Source organism: Sinocyclocheilus grahami, unplaced genomic scaffold, assembly GCF_001515645.1.
Source record: "Sinocyclocheilus grahami isolate Dianchi unplaced genomic scaffold, SAMN03320097.WGS_v1.1 scaffold472.1, whole genome shotgun sequence".
Lineage (NCBI taxonomy): Eukaryota > Metazoa > Chordata > Actinopteri > Cypriniformes > Cyprinidae > Sinocyclocheilus > Sinocyclocheilus grahami.
In genome coordinates this window covers 315,737-339,282 of record NW_015505651.1, presented here as the reverse complement: position 1 = coordinate 339,282, position 23,546 = coordinate 315,737, and the positions used below count along the sequence as shown (strand labels likewise).

The 23,546-nt window shown below is 33.3% G+C and overlaps 1 protein-coding gene across 2 annotated transcripts; it reads right to left on the bottom strand.

The window, feature by feature from the left end:
• Positions 1–1,902: 1,902 nt before the first annotated feature.
• LOC107553391 (solute carrier family 12 member 5-like) lies at positions 1,903–20,762 on the bottom strand. Of its 2 annotated transcripts, none has more exons than XM_016235587.1 (3): positions 20,295–20,762; positions 3,169–3,263; positions 1,903–2,120 (listed from the first exon to the last, which is right to left on the bottom strand). In XM_016235587.1, the coding sequence occupies exons 1-3, from the start codon at positions 20,398–20,400 to the stop codon at positions 1,977–1,979; spliced, it is 345 nt and encodes a 114-aa protein (XP_016091073.1). In that variant the 5' UTR covers positions 20,401–20,762; the 3' UTR covers positions 1,903–1,976. The 2 variants fall into 2 exon arrangements, with proteins under 2 accessions (XP_016091073.1, XP_016091074.1); XM_016235588.1 differs by lacking the exon at positions 20,295–20,762 and adding an exon at positions 8,997–9,148.
• Positions 20,763–23,546: the final 2,784 nt, after the last annotated feature.

The following is a 23,546-nucleotide window of genomic DNA, read 5'->3' as shown; positions in this document are numbered from 1 at the left end:
CGTGTCTTGTAAAACATACTCCAATAACCTCTAAAACATAAACATAATGTTTGAATATTGAATTCTCTGAATTTGAGGGAAACATCAACCACAACATATGAAATGCAAACCAGATTTAGATCTCATGCTTTTAGCCTTACAAGAGACAAAATCCAAGTCCATCCAAATCATAGATGATCCAACACTGCAAGTCACACGTCAGTCATGAGTTCTTCTGCTGCTCAGATTCTTGATTGATTGCTTCAGTCTTCATACACAAGTCACATCACAACTACAATAAATCATAACTAACCCTTGCGCCACCAAAAAGTGTAAATGCATATACTTATAAAAGCATACCGCGGTGAGATGAGCGGCTCTCGATGTTCCTGCTGGGCTCGGCTTAGTCAAATACACAATACAGATGAACTTCAGTAATTAACACTTGAATATAATAAAAACCCAAGAGCTTCCTAGATCTTTCCTGATGCAGAGTTTGACGCAGTCGGAGCATCTGAAGCCCGTGGTCTCAGGACTAATGAGAGCGTGTTTGGCCAATCACAGAGAGATGTCCGGTGACGGGGAGACTGGCTGGGGACTGTGGTTTGTGGCTATCGCCCGGCCATTGCTTAAACATTCATACTGACTGTCAGCAAAAAAGCTGATGCCCGCTGGGCTTGAAATGGAAAACAAAGAAAAATCATTGCATTTGTGCATGTGTTAATACATCTTTGTATAAGCGTCTGCAATAGCCTGACCGTAGACGTCATATTTCATTTAATTTGAATAAAACGAGGCTGAGAGAGAAATACTGTTCTGTGTTATGGCATACCAAGTTTTCTGAAGTGTTTTGGATATGCATAAGGCATCTAGTGTTATTTTAGTATCACTGAGATACTAAAGGTTTTATTAATATTTTGAATTAGTTTGTATCTTTATATTTTTAGTTTTCATTTAGATTTTAGTTTTAGTCTTTTTGTGAGTTTTAGTCATTTTTATTTTTAAAAACAATGTGTATATATTTTTATTTCATTTTTAGTTATTTTAGTATTTTAGTAAAAACGTAATATATATGTATATGTATAATTTTTTGTATATATATTTTATAATTATTTCAGTTAAAGTTTATTTTATTTCAAGTAAAAAAAAAAGTTTTTAGTTTTAGTTAACAATATTAACTCAGAAATCGAAACACTGATCTGAAAAACTGCAATGAAACATCAAAAAACTGTATTTTTAATATCCAAAGAACTATATCATTTTTTAACCATGTAAGAACCATATAAATGTACTGTAGTTTTGTTTTTTGTTTTAAAAAATGTTTATAAACTTTTCCCTCTATTTTTAGTTATTTTAGTATTAAATAAATGTAAACTAAAAATTAGAAATGTTGCCTTGTCAACTAGCTGAAATAAAATAATTTGAAGTTAAATATTTTATTTCAGTTTTTAGTGTTAATTAACAACATGAACTCTGTGCTTTATAGAAATCAAAACACTGACCTGAAAAACCTGTAATGAAATATCAAAAACTATAATCTTAATCTCCAAAGAACTAAATGTAACCAAATTAGGAACCCTAAAGATCTAAAATGTTTTTTAAGTTTTAGTTAACTTATAATAACCCTGCTTCAGACTAAGGTTTATTGCGTTTCCTGAACGGTGCAATGGAACAATAGAATTATGAGAAGTTCAGGTCATTTCTGACATGTTTCCGTAATCAGACGTTCCAAACGATCTGACCTGTGTTCATTTCCTGTCGTATTTTCAACAAAAGCTGAAAGAATGCTGAGAATGTGTGTCTGATTTGTTTTAGATTAGAGCACACAGACACAAGCTTGAACATCTGAAAGCTCGGCTTCACGTGTCTCTCATTCAGGCAACTTCATGTCTACAGATGAAATGAGTTTAGTCTGTCCTCTAATGCTAAATTTAAAGGAAATGACCCCAAAACTTGAGCTAAAGTCATGTAAATGTTTTTATGATGTGTAATGGTTCTCAGTCCGTTACCTTGACTGTCTGCTTCTTGGCACCTTCATCCTCGTCGGCCTCCTCGTGTTCCCTGACGCCCTGCGTGAGGTTCGTGTAGTTGGCCAGTTTGCTGAGAAGTGAAGATACCATGGGATTGCTGTCCATCTCCTCCTGAAAGGGTAAAGGTCATGCATTTGATCAAAAACTGCAAACCAGCAAACACAAACGACTCGTTTCAAACCTCTACAATGTCTCGAAGAGTAAAAATAAATGTAGGCACCAAAATCAAAGAACGCAATAACAGCTCTGTCTGTCCGAAATCATGAAATGATACAAAAATAAACGTAATGACCCATGAATTACTTTATTTGTGGCCATAAACATGAAACGAGAATGTGGAAAACAGAGTGGAGAAAAGCCATGATGTCAAATACAGGCTTGAAAAGAACTTGAATGCGATAATAAGTAATCTCACACAACTTATTAAAAGCACATTTCGGTCATATTTCACCCTAAAATCAAAAGAATGAAAAACTATATAATTTTTTTGCATAAAGAATAGCATGCCTTTTTTTAGCTATTAATATTTTATATTTTATATAATATTTTTTAATATAATGACATTATTTTAAGTGTTATTTTACCAAAATTCTGGTTATTGTAATGATTAATCAAACAAATAAATAAATAAATAAATGCTTATATTTTGCTTAATAAAAAATTATGACAGTCTTTTTTTTGTTATTAATATTTTTGCATTATTTCAGTTCATTTTCCACCAAAATTAACATTACTGTAATACAAATAATATTAGTTCTATTATTATTATTATTATTATTATATTTAAATTGTAATGTATACGTCAAAGTGGTATTTATTGTACTATACTATTCAAAAATATTACTGAATCAGTAATTAGTGTTTTAATTAGTAAATATTAACTAGTATTTTAATTAGTATTAAAAATGAGAGAATCTAATAAAACAAAAAACACAAAACTAAACCATCAAGATGGATTACTAAAATGAAAATTTGAGGATAAATGTGCAAAATTGTCATGAAAAAAAAATGCAAAGAAAATCATCAGTAAATAATCCTGAAATAAACTTAAGCAAAATACAATTTCTTATTTTAAAAATAAGTTTTAATCGTAATATTTTTTTCATGTTGTTAGTCAAAAATATGCATATTGATAGTAAAAAAAGTTTAAAGACAGTACCTCAAAAAGTGCCATGTTTTTCCCATCATATAGATTTCCCTTATTATCATCTGTGTTATTGATGAAGGGGCTGCTTTCCCTTGGGTTTCCATCACCTGCATTAGACAGACAGATGGAGAGAGCAACAGAACATGAGCGAGAGAGAGAAAAGACATGATTACAGCTGACTGCAGGAGATGTGCCACTAAAATGCTGTTTGCTTGTGAAGAGAGAGGTGTTTATGGTCTGTTATGTGTGCTCTCTTGGGTAAATTAGGAAAAAGCAGACTTCCTATCCATCGCCGCAGGTCAGACGAAATGATTTTCCTATAATTAGAGCATGATGGTGATCAATGTCCTCCGGTTCACTGGTCAAACTCTGCGATGCTCAGAGAATCTGATAGCATATGGTGTCCTGTCACTAAAGCACTTATAAAACCTAAACGTATAGCTGAAAACACGCACTTACTCAGAGGTGGACGGTGCACGTTCACTGCTCCGCCTGAGTTGTGCTTATATATAGATGTTAAACTGCAGTGATTTAAATAATCATCTGGACTGGGCTCTGTCACTATAGGATTTATTTTCAGATTACATCGCTTTATTCATTTCCTCAGACCTCTCATTTCAACGCAGCATATAATTCAGATTCAGAACGACGCACTGTTCACAAGATATCGTTTCTTAAGATTAATCTTTTGTCACGCCGCAGATGCTGAGTTAAATATGTTTGAACTGTTTAACTTTGTAAACAGCAAAGTCCAAGAGTATGTTTAATGGTAAACTTGGTAAAAAAAAAGCTTTTGGTAACTACAAATGCGACTGTTTTCCAGCTCAAAGATCCATCAAAATCTGTGCATGTTGTCTAATAAGCCTGGCATTGTATGTTATGATTATTGTTGGCTTGCTTCTCTGATCTTTTTGGATAAAAGCATCAGCAAAACGCATAAATGTAAATGTATGATCATGCAATGAAACCACAAGATGCTCTAATATGCATACGAGTCATTTTTCATACCGCCTGAAACAATAGTGCATTTGCAAACTGGTTTGAAACGAGTTCAAACTGTTTGGTGCACACATTTATGCAATAATTGCAAGGAGGAAAAGTATTCAAAGTGATACTGAAGTCACAGCTCACTCTAAATACATGAATGCATGATATCTACACAAACGCATCAGACAGACATTTTTATTTAAAGCACCTTTACATATGCATTCAGCATTGACATTTAATCAGTAAGTGTGCTTCACTGGAATTGAAACCCTGGTGTTTTAGCATCATGTTTCTACCGGTTGAGCCACAATCTCCAGTTCTACACCTCCACCAGAACAAAACATGCTGGCTAAGATGGTAAGAACCCAGTTGAGGTGTTTAACTATGATAACTATGCAGAATCAAAGCTACTATAAACAGATGAAACATAAAGTGGTCAGTTGCTAGTATTTGACAGAAATCTCTTCTGAACTTTTGTAAATTGTGAAGTGTTTATCTATTCACCCTTTGAATGGTGTAGCTTTGGACTATCAGTATTATATTCGGTTCACACCCACATATGCATCTATGACTACAGACACTTGATACAGTAATGCTGAATCTCACGAGACGTGATCCACTTTCATCAAAATGGCCTAGATTACAGATATGCTTATATCACTGCAGATGTCACAGCCCTTCATTCAACTGTTCAAACGCTGCACGATGCACTCCCTTCATCCAGAGATACACGCATGGAGAATGAATGAGTGAGCAAAACAGAAGCGATGAATAAATGGATGGACATTTGGCTCCAGGGGCAAAAAAATGCTAGCTGTTTTTTAATCGGTATATTTGTGTGATTTTCCAGGGAACAAAATAAATCAATAAATAAAAACCTTCAACAAAAATGATTTGCATCCTTAAAGCAAGTTACAAAAAACATATAAATAAAATGCATAAAAAGTATGCAAATTTTGTTTAAAGAACAATCAATATACATTGTCTAAAATATGTAAAAAAAAAAAAAAAAAAAACTATTTCGCTTCTCTTCCAAAGGATGTGCAGATATTTTTACTGGAAAACAAGACAAAAAATACTATTAAGAAAAGTTCTTTTTTGCCATATCTGCTGAGGACATGTTGCTGAAGATTTGCATGATCACAAGAAAAGAAATTTTTTTTTAATTCTTGTTAACCATCTAAACAACGCTGCATAAGCTGGAAAACATGCCATGCCAAGCCGCCATAAACTCTACTGCAACTGGAAACTCAGGGAGGTTTTATAGTTCCATTACAATCAGTCTCCGGTAAAACCATGGAAGAACCAGACGGCTCTGATGGTACCTACAAGATCATGGAGTTCATCCGATCAGCAGCGCTGCACTGCATGTGCTTGGCTTAAGACCACTCTTCTTCCAGACATGACAGAGGAGGCGCTTTAGCCCAGTGTTCACAAACACTCTAACTGCAGACATCATAGAAGCCAAAGATGAATATAGCAATAATCTCAGCGAGAATTCAGCCCCCTTAACTACGAGACTAAACCGGATGCTGGTGGTGACAACAATGATGGATTATCAATTGTTCCTAATTGCAAGTGACAACACCATAGACGGCCAGAAGCATGCCTTTAATACCACACAACACTTATTTACTGGAGTAAGTTGTTCTGCAGCAGTTGACACATGATTTGAGGAAACGTTCATCTCGCTTGTTAATTTAACACATTATCAGCAGCACCATTTTCACCTGCTGGATATAAAACCGTTGAAAAAAAATCCTGAGGGGATCTGAGTCACATTTTATATTTACATAATTGAAAAATAAAATTAAATAAAAACTGAATAAATAAATAAAATATAGAACAAAATAAATGAAACAAAATACAAAATAAAAATAAACTAAAACAATTAAATAAAATACAATACAAAACATGATTCAACTAAATACATTTAAGTGAAATAAAATAAAATAAATAAATAAGAAATAAAACAATGAAAAAACTCAAATAAAATAACGGTATAAAACAAACCAAAATAAGAAGTAAAACTGAATAGAATAAAACAAAATAAAGTCAAATAAAATAAAAAAACTGAATAAAATAAGAAATAAAACAGAATGAAAAATTAGAAATAAAATAAAATAGAGCATAAAACAAAAACAAAATAAGTAAAATGTCACATAAAATAAAAAACAGAACAAAATGAGTAGAATATGAAATAGAATCAACATTTTAAAATAAAATAAAACACCTGCATTAACCGCTCATAATAACCCACCAGTGCAAACCAACACAGCAGAGTCTCACGTCTTCTCAGGGCAACGCTGACGTGGATCTGAGCTGACCGTCAAGCCCTTGAGTTCATCAGACCTTCGATACAGACTCATTTAGATGACACAGCTGAGGATTTCTGTATTTAACATCAGAACAGACAACAGCTCCACAGAAAACCGCTCCATTTTATGGTCCAGTGGACCTGACATTCAGCGCAGGGAGGCCATGCTGATACACAGGTATGCAAACACACCTTTGATTCACCCTTAATCCACACATTAACAATTCATGTTCATTGTTTCCTTTTCAGGCACATAACAGTTGGAGTTTGCAACAATAAAACTAAGAACCTTCTTGATGACTTCCTTTTACAATAGACGCACGAAACAATTGTCACAAGAAAGGTTGAAATTAACATGTCAGGTTGAGCAGGGCATTAACAGGTACCGTGAATCACAGTCTCTATGGTAATAAATGGCCACATACTCTATTTATATCGGCTAAGCTCTCTGTCGTTCTGTTCTGTAAGCGGCCTACGAGAGCTTGTTGTACACCGGCTGACTGTGCAAGAGACGCTGGCAGAAAGAGTCACTCCAATCCCGTTATCCAACACGGATGTCAAGCAATTAGAAGGCCCAAAGTCTGACAAAGTAAATAAACGTCTAAAACTGATGATAGTAATGCTTCCGCTCTCTGGCCACAGCCTTTAAAATGACTCTCAAGCTCAGTTCACAAGATTCAGACTGTCAAAAAGAATGAATGAATCAATGAATCAATGAATCAATGAATTAATGAGCGAGCAAAACAGAAAGTAGAAATGAATCGATGAATAAACGGATGGACATTTGGCTCCAGGTAGATGAAAAACTGTAGATGTTTTCTTTGTTGAGAGATTCTTTTGTATGGTTATCCAGCAATAAATAAATAAAAAGATTAACACCCCTAAAACAAGGTAAAGTTACTAAATTATATAAATATATAAATTATTTTCATACTCAGTTGATTTTGAACCTTAAAAAAGTCACTTAAAGTCAGCTTAGAAAAGATTATTTTCTGACTTACTCACATTAAAACACCAAACTATCTTATATTTGAGAAGTTCCAGAAATGTATTAAACTTTATAATTTATATTCTGTTTTGCAACATTTATACCCAAAATATACTGTTTCAGTTGCCTGAGAAGATCCACAAAGTAACTTTAACGTCTGCTAAAAAAAAAACTAGCTTAAAGCAACTTGTCACGACTTCAAATGATCACTTTTAAGTGAGCTTAGAGGATAAGTTGTGGTCAAATTCTGAATGGCAACATTAAAATATCTTATTCTAGCTGATTATGCAACTAATCAACCCCTTCAAAATATTCTGATCATCAACATTTAAATAGCAAAATATCTTCCAGAAAGGTCAAACAACTTCTAAGGTAGTTTGCATGTATTAAAACTTAAGTAAGTGTTTAAAAAGACACTTTAAAAAATCACCAAAATATCTAATTCTGGATAAACTGCAAAGTTCCAGAACAGCAAATTAACATCTACTAAAGTAAAAGCAAAGACTAGCTCAATGCAACTAGTGAAATATTCAGAACATCGCTTAAAGTCTGTTTAGACAGGCTTATACTCTGGCTGACAACATTAAAATAGAAAACGATCTCATTCTAGATGATTGGGAAATTGCAGAACAGCAATTTCACATCTATTAATGTATGTACTCAATGCAATTAGCCGCATTCTTCAAAACGTCACTTAAAGTCGGTTTAAAGAGCTTATGCTCTGGTTGACAACATTAAAATGGAAAAATATCTAGGTTATATTCTGGTTGATGACATTAAAATGCCAAAATATCTCATTCTAGCTATAATTATGAAGTCCCAGAACAGCAATTCCACATAAGAACTACAACTAGCTCAATGCAACTAGTCACATCCTTCAAAACGTCACTTAAAGTCGGTTTAGACAAGCTTATGCTCTGGTTGACAACATTTAAATGGAAAAATATCTACTTGAGATGTTCCAGAAGGGTAACTGTACATCTACTGAAGCAAAGAAACGAGATCTAGCTCAACACTTTCGAAAATATCAAAGTCCAATCAGAAAAGTGCATTCAGTAAAGTCCATTCAGAAAAGGTTATATTCTGGTCGATAACATTAAAACGGCAAAATATTTCATTTTAGATACCTGTGATGTTCCAGAACAGCAATATCACATCTACTGAAGTAAGAATGAAGACGAGCTTAACGCAACTGGTTGCTTTAGAGAAGTTGTTCAGGTTATATTCTTGGCTGACTACATTAAAACTCCAAAATGCAAACTGCAACTAGTCACATCTTTCAAAATGTCATTGGCAGTCAGTTTAGAAAAGGTTATTCTGGTTGACAACATTAAAACGGCAACCACCTGAGATGATCCAGAAGTGCAGTCGTACATTTGTTGAAGTAAAAACGAGATCCAGCTCAACACTGCCGATCGCAACTTTCAAAAACAACACTTAAAACGACAACTGTAGTAAGATCAATGGCATTATTTACAACAGAGCAGCACTACGAACATCTACGGCCATCACAAACCAAAGACTGCGTGCGGGATGCCGAACACTTACCCCGCGGGCAGGAGCTCGACCCCGGCTCCATGCTGATGGAGAGAGCGGGTGAGATGGGTCTGCCGAGGGTCCCTGGAGAGACGCGCTCAACTATCTGTGCTCTGATGATCAGCGCCTGTGACGCTGCCAATAACACCCCAGAGACATCAGTCCCTGAGCGCTTGATCCCTGCAAAAAAGGGGGGAGGAGGGGGGGGGAGGGAGGGGGGGGGGGGGGGGGGGGGGGATAAAGAGATATAAAGGTAGGAAAGTGATTGATGGAGGCGACAGAGAGAGAGACGGCGTGCCACCACACTAAAGCTACGATTAAAGTATGATTGGAAATGCATCCGAAATAATAATTTGACACTTTCTAACAGGCAAATCTGATATAATAGAGCAAGAAAAACAATATACATTGATACGGTGTTGGGTCGCCACTCGATGTCAAAAACTTGACATAGAGTGTAATAAATAATAATAATAATAATAATAATAATAATAATAATAATAATGTGTATACTAGTAGTACTACTACTCGTATTATTATTAATATATCATATTAATATTCAAATAATTAATTTATATAATTATACATGTTAATTATTTATATATTACAGTAAATAAATGTATTTATTTATTAAAATGCATTTAATTAGTAATGAAATTGCATAGCTTAGCAAAAAATGCATAGCATTTCCATTATATATTATAAATAAATATAAATTAAATAAATGTAATATTTTATATTACAGTAAATAAATTACTTTTAAAAATTAACATTTATTTGTAATACATATATTTAAAATTTTATTTAGAATGAAATTTGTTGCAAAATGCATGGCATGTCCATTATCTTTTTTGTTTTTCAAACATCAGCAAGATTTTTCATAATTTAAATTCACATTTTTGCCTTATAAAGCTTATGTTAAATGGTTATAATATAATAAAGTTTATTATATATTTATCTAAAAATATGTGTATAAATATACAAACCATGTGCATATTCACACAACAGATTATAGATTATTGCTTTATTGCAGGAACTCAGTTCACGAGTGCCATATTAATTGCAGCTCATCTAGTGGCTCTTCATCAGCATGTGAACTAGGTAGTAATCACTTAACCAGATTAACCAAATCTTGTCCTGTTTAGAAAGCGTAGCAGGACCTGAGGAAGGAAGGCACACACAGACAGAAACTCTTCATTTACAACTCAGAGCTAAAACAGAGCTAAACACAAGGGAGGAGGCTGCAGGTTATCCGTATGTTAAGTGTACTTAAGAAACAGACACTAAACCCTCTGTTTAAGTCCAAACAGTGACCAAAAAACGGATTCAAAAAAGAGGAAATCTTCACAATATGTGATTAAAAAGTTAGACACAGGCTTTCTTTTTTTTACTATTTTAAAATATCAGACTTCTCTGTGGGTTTGTCAAACGTCAGCAGCGGCGCTGTAAGCCGTTAAAGCCTTCAGGTAGAGGAGCGTGTTACGTAACAGAGCATGCTGGGATTGCGGGGGCCGTGAGGGGATCTCACACACTCAAGACACTCATTTAACACACAAACCCCAGAGTGACTTCAGCTTCATGAGTGTGAACCGCTGCATTTCATCAGGTACTGCATCCGCACACACAAACTCATCACATCTGTTTAATTACAATACAGATCATCTATACGGTAATCTATATGTAGAAATAAAATCTGTATTCATTCACCTAGAGTAGTCATATTCATCATAGTATTATTATGTTATAAATTATATTTTTTAAGACAATGTGTTATTATTATTATAGTAATTACAATTATAAATAATAACAGCAAATAATAAACACTAATAGTAATACTTTAATATTTAATATGAACAATTTGGCATTAGTATTAGTTTATAAATGTGTAATTTTTTTATTAAAAAATTATAATTATGACAGCAACAAATAATAGTGACAAACAATAAATAATGATAAAATGTATATTTATAATTAATTAAATAATTTCATATTTAATATGAATAACTTGGTACTTTGGTAATAGTTTATCATTTTCATATTACTATTTACTTTTGTACATTTTTATATTATTATTATTATTATTATTATCTTAATGTTTATAATGTATTTTATAAATTATATTTTAATAAATATATTAAACATAAATGATAAAAATATTCAATATTCAAAATATTATAATAATAATATTTATTATAATAATAAACATAATAATAACAAACAATACTGACTTGAATACTTCATAACTTTTAACACTTACAATTATATTCAATATTCATATTTTGGCATTATTATTATGTAGAATATGACCCCGTTAGAAGGATCAAGACTGATTTAAATCTTGCACTTCTTTAATAATCATGTGGCAAAAGAACTGTAGCCTAAAGCTCAATGCTGAGGATTTGAATTCTGTCTTACAGTCATTATTTCTGTCTGTCACAACCTCTTCATATCGCGCGAATTTGCTCTAACCTACAGAAAATAAAGAACCAGGACACAAGGATGTAATTTCATTCAACACGTTCTCTATTATGAGAACAGAAATCAAGCATAAGACTAAATCAAATGAACCTTAAAAACAATTCCATGCATTTTAACAGGCAGCGATTTAAATCTTGCACTTCTTTAATAATCATGTGGCAAAAGAACTGTAGCCTAAAGCTCAATGCTGAGGATTTGAATTCTGTCTTACAGTCATTATTTCTGTCTGTCACAACCTCTTCATATCGCGCAAATTTGCTCTAACCTACAGAAAATAAAGAACCAGGACACAAGGATGTAATTTCATTCAACACGGTCTCTATTATGAGAACAGAAATCAAGCATAAGACTAAATCAAATGAACCTTAAAAACAATTCCATGCATTTTAACAGGCAGCATCCATCAAAAACAACAAGCTAAACAAAGTGACAAACAAGTGAGGCCTAAAGTCAAAAGCAAAGATATCAGTTGTGCAAATGCAATATCTTATCTCTCTAAATATGTATGAACAAAAGCAAGGTTTCTCCAGCAGAGGGAGTGATGGATGAGCTTTAAATCAGTCTGTCCTTCTGTTACCTGAACATGGACTGTGTTCACATTGCATACTACTCACACTACTGCTTAAGTGTTAAGTATATGTGCAGTGCACATCATGCAGGTTTTGTGTAGGCTAAGCATGGATGATGAAATGCTGGACTTCACCTTCCGTTTCCAGTGGAATGAATAAACTGGAAGTGAAATCATCTCGTTACTGACTTAATATTTGAATAGCCTTGAAAAAGACAATAACAATGCAAAATGGCATTCCATGTTTAAGTTATGCATAAGTCTATGTTTTTTCCTTGTATATTCCTGCAAAAATGTCTGCTCATTAAGATCTCTAATTGAGTTTCTAATGGACTCCAGCAGCAGCTGTGCTTCCAGCCGGTGAATTCTGTGCGTCAGCCAGAGCTGTGAAACTGAAGAGTAACTTCATCTTGATGCAATGGCAGCAGTGAATCAGCGCAGCGCAGCGGGAATAACAGCCGCAGATTAAACCCACGTTTGAAAGCAGAGCAGCTACTGCCAGAGAGGGCCAAATCACAAAGAATGGCATGTAAAGATTGACTGAAGTGATTTAGTGAGCTGTTTTCAGTGTGTCCAGGTCACGCTCAGTCAGCCACACATGCATTACAGATACTCCTGCACACGATCACACTGCAGCTCTGCGTGACTGACTATTAAACATTCCATTACAGACATGACAGAGCAGGACTAAGTGCTGTTTTGCATGAAGGTCTGTGTTCCAGAACAAACTTCACACCAACTTTGAATTCTTATTTCTTGTGCACTAGTTATGATTATTTTTAAATGCTTTTTATGTAAAGCACTTTCAGTTACCATTGTGTATGAAATATGCTACATAAATAAACTTGCCTTGCCAAGGTATTTAATAAAGGCACGCCTAGAAAACGCAGCACAAGGAATAAATCAGTGAACCAGGGTTATTATAGTTAACTAAACCTAAAACTTTTTAAAATAAAAATAAACATCTAATAAAAAAATACAAAATAAATATTAAAAAGCTTCAAATTTTTTCCTTCTAATTGCCATGTTTTTTATATATATCAAGTTTTTAATTTCATATTTAGTTTTCTTTTAAGTTTTAGTTAATTTCATTTGTTTTCGGTTAATTTTAGTGAAGTTTTTTTTTTTTTTTTACTTTTTAAAAATGTGACTTTTTTATTAATTGTTATTTCAGTTGTATTATTTATTATCATTTTTAGTTATTATCAAGATAAATGAAAATGAGAAATGTTGTTTTTTGACAACTAGCTGAAATAACAAAAAATATTATTATTATTGTTTTATGGTTTTAGTTTTTGTTAACTATAATAACTATATTAAAATTGAAACTACATAAAAAAACTTGACAAAAAAAATTAAATACTAAAACTTTAATACTAAAAATATTAATAAAAACAACAGGCCTTTTATTTACTTTACTGTCATCATGTTGTTATGTTATTGTTCTCTACCCTTTTTGTGGAGGTTGATTTTTGTTTCAGAGTTGCTGTTTGTGTAGAGTGTATGTACTTCTGTTAGTATTGTATTTTCTCCTTCCCTTTTATTTCATGTAGAATGCTGCTGATGCATAATTTGCATCATATGATAGATCCTGTATTGTATAACTCTGTTTTCCTTTCTACTTAGAGTTAACCTTGTTCTATTCCCATTTGCTGCATGGACCTGTTTATTAGAAATCATTCACATATTAAGACTTATAAGTACATATACATGCTATTAATCAATCTGTGTGTGTATCTGTAATTGTATGGTTCTGCTAATGTGGAGAAAATCAAATTATAAGGAAAAAAACTATAAATGTTACTAAAATAACACTGCAAGGAACAAGTACACAGTGACCAATACTGTATGTTTAAGTAGAAATGTTGGGGAAACGACTTTAAGTGAGTTTTAAAGTACATGAAACTACATTCATGCTTTCTCTTTTTAAATAGTTTGCTACACAATAAGATACTCAAAAAGTATCAGTGTTTGTCTAAACATTTTGAGCATTTTGACTTGACCTGAATGCAACATGCATGGCTAACACTGATGAACATCATGTGACCAATATATGAACAAGAAAAGAGACCCAATTAAATGAACCCTGAGCAGAACCAGGCCTGTAAAACACTCAAACCCTTACAAGGCAACGGGACGTTCAGTGTGTCTTATTATTAGCACAGGCACTGCATTTATAAGGCTGGTTGTGCACTGTTATCTGGTTTAAACGCTCATGACTTGAAGGTTATTTCAGGCCGTTAGCTTCTGAGGAAGCCGCCAACCTGCTGAAGGAAAATGCACAATGTTTGGCCACTGCTTTCTCAGACTTTTAGGCTGTAAAAATGAAAGTTTGGGTAGCGAGCCGTTCTCTGGAGGACTGAAGCTGGGAAAGGGAAAGTGTCCGTCAGAGGATGTGGAGCCGGCGGGTCAGCGCTCAATGTGTCGCAGCGGCAGGGAGACACACACAGACTCTTATCAGCCGCAGCACATGGAGGCCAGAATCGGTCTGACAGGAAACAGGAAGTACAAGCTTCTGAATGACAACAGATCGGTGAAAATGTGCTCAACACTCCTGAAACAAACTGTACGAGGGATTCGGATCATCTCTTGTTGGTGCTACCCATGCATTTCATTTAAAAACTCACAAGTTTTCACCTTTTGGGGCTGCTTGATTCCCAGTATTGAAGGAACAGCTTAACAAATCTCATTATATCTCATTATTATTTATTTAAACTAAAATTAAGACATGTATGTTCATTGAAATGAAGTTGAAATGAAATAAAATACAGATATTAGAGGAAAAACCTATTTCATTCGTTCTAATTTTCAAATAGTTTAAGTTGAAGCACTAAAATTACTAACTGGAAAAAAATAATGATAAAACATAAACTGAAAAAAAGGTTCAAAAAGAGGTTCAAAGAGAGGAAAAAAAGGTTCAATTAAACCTAAATATATATATTTAAAATAAACTAAAACTAATAAAAATGACAAAACCAAATAACAAAATTACTAAAATTGAAACGAAAAATTCATAAATTGAAAGTATAAAAATAAAAGCTGACATTCTAAAATATTAATAAAAACTATATTAGTATAAAAAAAATACTAAAATAACACTGCCTTCTTGTTATTCCAAATCCATACAGTATTTGACTTTTTCTGGAAAACACACAAAAATGCGGCTCCTTACCATAAACAAGTTATTTTTATCTTGTTTTCCAGTACACAAATTCTTAAATCAAGATCCATTTACTAAAGAAGCAAAATAACATAATTCCTTTTTTCCAGAAAAAAATAAATCAAAATTAAATGAGTTCTTGCCTAAAAACCAGTTTATGTTTTAAGCATAAACTCGGTTCATTTTGATATTTTTTCTTCAGAATTTAAATATCTTCAGTAATTTTGTTTCTCAAGTAAGTGTATATAACTGTAAAACAGTACCGTGTTAATATGAATTTATTGTAATGATTTTTCACAGGTGTTTTACCCATATTTTGAATAATGTATTGCATTTTGTTTGAAGGAAATGTCTGTAAACTTAACACAAAATGTCCAGGCAAAAAATTACTAGTATTTCTATTTTTCTGCTGTTTTTTTCTCCTGCAGTGTTGATTTATGAATATTTGTACTGGAAAACAAGACAAAAATACTTATTTAGAAATCATTTATGCAGCAAAACAACAACAACAAAAAGTACCATAAAAGAATAATCCATATGACCCAGGCAGTGAGTCATATAATGGCTTAATGTGAGGAAGATTGAAATTCAAGTCATTATCCACCATTATGTCATTTCCTAATGCTTTCTGAGCTTTTCCATGAATACCTCAATTTTGTCCCTCACATAAAACTATAAACTGACCTCAGAAAACATCTAAAAATTCTCCTTTTGTGATCCACAAAAACCGCATACAGGGTTGAAATGACATGCGAGTGAGTAAATATAATGAGACTTTTGGGTGATCTATTGCTTTAAGTAACACACATGGATGTGTAAGGAATTATGAGATCAAAAACAAACACGTCTGGTTTATCAGATGTATGAAGTGGAATGTATGGCGTTAGGGTTTGTCTCACGTCCAAACGCAAACGCAGCGCTGATGTTGTGTAAAGAGGGTGCGCTGTGAACACTGACACACAAACTCACTGCAGGATTTCTACATTCTCCACATCTGGTTGGAGTTAGAGTGACAGAGGGGAGGCCTGCAGATCATGACGTCATGGGAACACAAAAACTACAAAACACATCCTAGAAGAACGAACGAGTCTTTATGATCTCGCTGATATCAGGCACAGCCCACAGATACAGCAGCGAATATGCAGGACTGCTAATGAAGCCTAAAACCAAGACTTCATTTGATTAATAACACTGTTTGCCACATTAGTTCAGGTTCAAGTTGAGCTGGTACAAATGTGTCTGATGCTTTGTAACATTTACACTGTGGTAGATATATTTGCATGGATGTCAGCGGGGAGGACTGTTTTACATTATTTACATGGGAAAAGGATAGAAGAAACATGGAGTATTAGAAAAATACAGTGGGACGTGTCCCAAACAATTCAATATAAGGAAACAACATGTTTTTTTTAAGTGTAAGCACAATGTGGAATTTAATTGGTCGCAATTTCCATGCAATACAGCTCGTCCAATCAGAATCAAAAAAGCCCATCTCAAGTGTTTCATAATGTAAAGCTGTTTTTGCAATTATTTTAGACTTATCGTAAATAAAAGAGAAATACATTTTTTTTTTTTTTGCATGGATATCATCAGCAGTAAGGACGTCTTGATTCATTCATTATTCATTAATTACATGTGAAAACGGCAGAAGAAACATGAAGCATTATGAAAATATAGAGTGGGACGTGTCCAAAAAGAAAAACATGTTACGTTTTTAAGGTTATAAAGTATAATTGAATTGTTTACAATGTCAAAAAAAAAACAATGAGAATTTAGAGTCTATACAACATTAGTTTTACTATTTTGAGTCTTTTGTTTTGAACTCAAATGTTTCATAACGTGAAGCTGTTTTTGCTGTTTTGAATAATAAAAATTCCCCAAAAAATGAGAAATACCACCAAAAAAAATTCATTAATGAAAACATTTTTTGTTGCTTTTCTAGCTAAAATAATTATAATAATTATAATTTATGCATTTAGCAGACGCTTTTATCCAAAGACCTTAATGCAACGCTCTACCACTGAACCACAGGAACATAACTACAAAAATAAAAATAACTATATTATTATAAAATATTCCATAATCCAATTAATCGAATACTCTACAAAAAATGTTTACAATGAGACAAAGATTTTGTATCCATCTTTAAGCGACATGAAGTTCCTCAAACAGTTTCATTGCCATATTCAATCTCAGTCTGACAAACAATCATCTCTTCAGAAAGCAGAAATTCATTGTGCACTCAGTTTGACCAGTCTCTCTTGCTCTACCACTGAACCACAGGAACATAACTACAAAAATAAAAATAACTATATTATTATAAAATATTCCATAATCCAATTAATCAAATACTCTACAAAAAATTTTTTACAATGAGACAAAGATTTTGTATCCATCTTTAAGCGACATGAAGTTCCTCAAACAGTTTCATTGCCATATTCAATCTCAGTCTGACAAACAATCATCTCTTCAGAAAGCAGAAATTCATTGTGCACTCAGTTTGACCAGTCTCTCTCTTCTAAGCAGTCATGGTTTCATAACCAACCGGTGACACTCAGACATTTGAAGCCACCCTCATTACACACACTATGCATGAGAACTGACCTTAGAAATGTGTTCATCTAACCACCAACCACTTCACATCCATGTAGAAATTCATAATTTTCCATGCATACTTTCAAAATACTCCTTATGCATTAAACAAACACTGCCTACTCCACTTAGAGACAAAACATCTGTGTTTTCACAGCATTAAAAATGCATGTTGTGCAAAAGTTGATGCTGCTAACCTTAAGTATGGACATACTAATGAATAAAGAGGTTTCCAACACAGGGTGGAATCATGATTCACTGCCCTGGAATCATCAAAAATTATATTTTAGGGCCACTAACAACGGTTATCATACGCACAAGCTGCTGCGCTGTTTAGGACGTGGATGTTTTTAATAATCATCTTGCTATGCGCCATAGAATCAGCAGAAAACTGAAGACAAGTTTGAACCAAACCTGCTGATTTCAGTTTAATAAACATCACACTTACAGTGTTTTCTGCAGCATTGCATATGCTTCACCTAAAATGATGTTTAATAAAACTTAATCCAACAATGCAAGTCCATATAACTATATTTATTCTCGCTGAGCTGAAAGCTTTGAGTAGATAAAACATATGCTGAGAGGGTTTACAGTTACTCTGTTATTCAATTTCATGTTGCCTTTTTCATGGGTGGAGATCTGGAATAATTGGATACAGATGTCGGCCGCAGCGCCGTATCCTAGTAATATGTAATCAGGCAGAAAAGCAGGGAGTGAGAGTGTCCTTATCTATAAGAAGCCTCTTGTGGTTACGGCCTGAAATCAGCTCTGTGTGGACACCGTGAGCCGTGACCTTCATCTGTAATGTCCCAAAAGATATACAGACAAAGAGCAGCTCCAGAGATTACGGGGAATGTGAAGGGTGGGGTCTTAAACTCCCACCGGCGGGAACCAACAGGAAGCAGGCAACATGACAAATCAATAGCATTGACTGGAATCTGAGTCCGTGTTCATCTCGCAGGAGAGTCGAGGAAGAAAAACAGCCGTTGCACAACACTGAAAACTGCCCGCTTACATAACCCTGCGTTCAGTTGCTCTACTGAGTCTGTAAAATTTGGGCCATAATTGTAAGCCAGGGTAGCAATTAGCAGGAGAAAAGCCATCAGCTGGTGCATCGTGTAATTAGGGTCAGTTTCTGAAGATGAACTCAATGACCTGTGCTTTTTACACAGCATAATGAACTTTATAACTTAGAGACTGGCACTAGTGCTAATAAAAACTGGAAAGAAATCAATGTTTTTCTCAAACAGAGGAACCATAATTTCAACCAACATCTTTAATGCATTAAATAAAATACTGTAAATAACTAGTTTAAGATAATCCATGCTTGAGTTCAATACTGTTTTTCATTAAATGAACTTAAGAATAAATAATACAAGGATAAATAAAAGGATAATATTATATATGTGCTATTATATAAATAAAAAATATATTAATTTAATTTTTAAAAGTATTTTAACTTTTTTTGTATTTTAACATTTTTCTTAAAAAGTAAAGTGTCACGGGAAACACTTCAGATTGACAATGCAAATGATTCACTGAATCAGAGACTCGATTCACTGAAAGTGATTCACATTAATGAATCCTACTGCTTAGAGCTTTGACTGAACTTTAAATATTAAATCACTAAAAGCATTTCTATCCTAATGTCCTCAAGAGACAAGAAACACAAAATTAGTCCAATAATAAAGTCTTTCAGAAAACTTAGCATCCAAATATTAAAGTGCATAAAAATTACACTATTCAAGATGATGCTTTTTACCTTGAATGTTTAATATAAAAAGGCTTTTACTAACATTTTTATCCTACTGCCTTCAAAACAGAATTTCAGTAAGCATATAGGAACAAAATATTGTAATAAGCATTATGGTGATTCAAATGATTTTTGCATTTACTCGCAAAAATTACAGTGAATTTAACACTAATATTCAATATGAAACACAACTAATCATTCATTTCTTTCCTACTGTCCTCAAAAGACAAATATCACAAAACTAGTCTAATTATTAAATCTTTTAGAAAACTTTAAAAGTGCATTAGTATATTGCAGCACTCATTTATGTTGCCAGCAAAACTCAGTGCATTTATTCAATGTATCACCCTGCTTTATTTGGCACAAGAAAGATGCTGTTAAACTGAATGTAGAAATAAGAGCTACTCTGTTTACTGCCAACGTTTATGCAATAAATGCACAAATATTGACTCCATTCAGCACATCCAGTGATGACGTGCACTAAAAGAAGCATTAAATGACCAACACAAAGCTCATGACATGACAAAAGATGCAGGAAACATTCCCGAACAACATCACATGAGCTTGTCTTCAGCACATGCTCCTCTCACCCATGTGAAAAGAGGAAAAGAGAAGGCGTGTTCGCTCAGCGCAGAGAGAGAGAAAGACAAACAAACTCTGGACAGTGACCCGCTCAGTTAACCTGAAGCAGCACGTTACACCACATCCAGCCGAGCTGTTTGGATTCAGTCTGGAAAATTCTCAGAGGGAACATCTCACCTACGGTTTCTTCATCCTCCTCCTTCAGGACGTTGTTGTCATCGGAGTCTTCCTGAGAGGACTTTCTGCCATCATCCACGGGGACCACGGTGAAGTTGGTGGGCATTTTCTCACCATGTGAGGCGTCTGTATGTCTCCTTATCTGTCTGTCTCACCCTCTGCCTCTCCTCCTCTGCGCTGGTTTGTTTGAGCAGTGGTTCGAAGTTCTCAGTTGTGCTCCTATCTCTTTGACACCGGCTCGACCATGTGACCAGCCTGCCTCCATATAAGGACGCAGGAAAGCCCCGCCCCGTGGGACGTCCTTAACACACACAGGAGCTGCCGTCTCCTTTCTCTCCTGCGGCAGAGTGAACCTCCACAGACACAACAACACACCAGATAAAGGAAGCTATTGATTATGAACCTCTTCCAGAAACTTCCTCCCGGGTCAACAGGGTTATTATCATTTAATAAAACTAAAACCATTCAAATCAGATTTGTTATACTTGAAGTAAAATAAATGTTAACTGGAATTAAATAAAATCTAAAAAACTTAATTTATTTCAACTAGTTGCCAAGAAAACATTTCAAATTTTTGTTTATTTTAACTAAAACAGTAAAATAACTACAACAGAATTAAAAAATAATAATAAAATCTATAAAGGCTATTAACAAAAATGTACTAAAAATTTAACAAAAATTCAGTAAATTTAAAGTTAATATTTAAACAATTTAATACCGTATTCGCATATTCATGGTTCTCTAATGTCGTTTAATGGTCACATGACATGCAGGTGAACAAATTAAATATTTTATCTTTTTAGTAGATTATAAATTATTTATCTTCATTTTACATTTTCATGATTAAATCCCCTGCATTTCCATGCACACCTCAGTTTAGAAAGCAATATAAGGAATTAAAATGGTTTTTTTTGTTTTTATTTAGCAATGGACGTCCTTATCACTGAAAATGTTTTTTTGATCAAAATATTGTTTTTGAAAGTAGTCTCTTATGCTCACCAAGGCTACATTTATTCGAATCTAAATACAGTAAAAATGGCAATACTGTGAAATATTATTACAATTTAAAATTTTCCATGGGAATATAGTTTCAAATGTAATTTATTTCTGTGATGCGCAGCTGAATTTTTAGCATCATTCCTCCAGTCTTCAGTGTCACATGATCTTCAGAAATCAGTATAATATGCTGCTTTGCTGCTCAAGAAACATTTCTGATTATTATCAATGTTGAAAACAGTTGTACTGTAGAATATTTTTGTGGATACATTTTATTTTTCAGGATTATTTGATGAATAGAAAGTTTAAAAGAACAGCATACATTTGAAATAGAAATCTTTTCTAACATTATAAATACATTTACTGTCACTATTTATAAATGTAATGTCCTTGTTGAAAGAAAAAACATTTGAAAAGTAGTGTAAGTCATACTACAGATGTAAAATGTTGCAAACCCATTTGTGACCAAAAAGCATGTGAAGTGTGTTATTTCTGCAGCAATAGCGGTACTAAATGAAATTGCAAAAACTACAAATGACTGCAAATTATCCTGGGACAGAAGAAAGTATTTTAACATCAAAGCTGCAATTCAAAGAGTAATAAACGTTACTGTAAACTGTTTGTGAACCATGCACATGTAAATCACACTCGCCCATGAGCACAATGCAAACACAAGGCCATGAACACAGCAGCCGAACAGCGTAGCTCTGTGGTTACAGATGGTTCTTTATTTTAAGAAGCGCTCATTCCACACGAACAATACAAGACTTGACATATGGTAGGATCTTTTGTAGTAACGCATGGCTGCAATAGTTCCCGTGCAGCACAAGTCATGAGCTGTTTTGTCTTCATGACCCTTGACATGCAGTTTAGTGCAGAGTAATGAACAGCCTGCACTGGCTGCGTAGAAACGTCTAGATTTACATCAAGCAGAGGTTTAGATTAGGAAATTTACAGATGAAAATGAAAAGTGTGTTAAAGGTTATTCAAATCTAATAAATCTAGTCAGATCTGAAACAGGTTTACTAAAAATACTGGTAATGTTTCTGCTTGTTTTCTTACGTTGTGAATTTCTTCAGCTGAGTTATGCAACACAGTCTGTTTTTTGTTTTTTTAGATGATTTGTGGAATTAAGAAACACATGCAGCATTCTTCAATGTGCTTCATCTGGATCAAACATCTTTTGTGAAAAACAAGTAAACTTTAGCATACTTATTTATATACTTTAGCAAAGAGAACTTATTACGGAAATAAGAATATACTTTCAGACACTTAATTGTATTTGCAAAAAAATACAAATGTATTATTAGTTTAGATTTATATTAAATGCAATTAGCTGAAATTTAGAGTGCTTTTTGATCCACTAAAATAGGACTTAAGTACATCTTTATATATAATTTTAGAATTACTTCTGTTATTGAATTACAGTTAAAGTGTACAGCCAAATATATATATTTTATTGTCATTTCAATTGAAAATATTATGTCACGTATTAGTAAATAACACATTTGTAATAATGAAGTTGCAATTCAGTATTTAAAAATATATTAACTTTAAATGTAATATTGATTAACGCACTATCCTGTTAAAATTATAATCAAGTATTTTACATGTTCATTAGTATGTTAGTCCACATTGAAGCATGGCAAAAGATTACAATTTAAAATATATTTTAAAGTAAAATTTACTTTTTTAATTTTTAATCTAATTTTAATTAAGTTAATTAGATTTTATTACAAAGTGCACTTTTTAAAACTGTACTTCATAAGAAAAATAGTCATGAAGGTGTACTCACTTTAAGTACACGTAAGTGGCCTTTTAAGTCATTAATATTATATGATTACATTATTATATATTAATATATGAGTATGATATTAAATTATGTTTTGTTTTTTTTGTTTTCAAAATTATCATTTTAAGATTTGATGTACATTACAAGTGCACATTCAATACAATTAAGTGCACTTCTTTTTCACAAGGAATGCACACATTTAGGAGAGAAGAATAAAACTTTTTTTTTTTAGTTTTTTTTTAAGTTTAACACAGCACACATTTTATTTGGAGAAACATAAGGTTCATATTTCCCTGAAACACAAATGAGAGCTTCTATGAAAGTCAATGGCTTGACTGATAAACTTATCTGAAAGTGGCTTAATGAGGTAAAGTTCTGTCAATATTTCTTGTAAAAAGGGGATATAAGAATCCTGATACCACAATCATTACAGATAACCACACAAACCCTATACAGTATGTTTT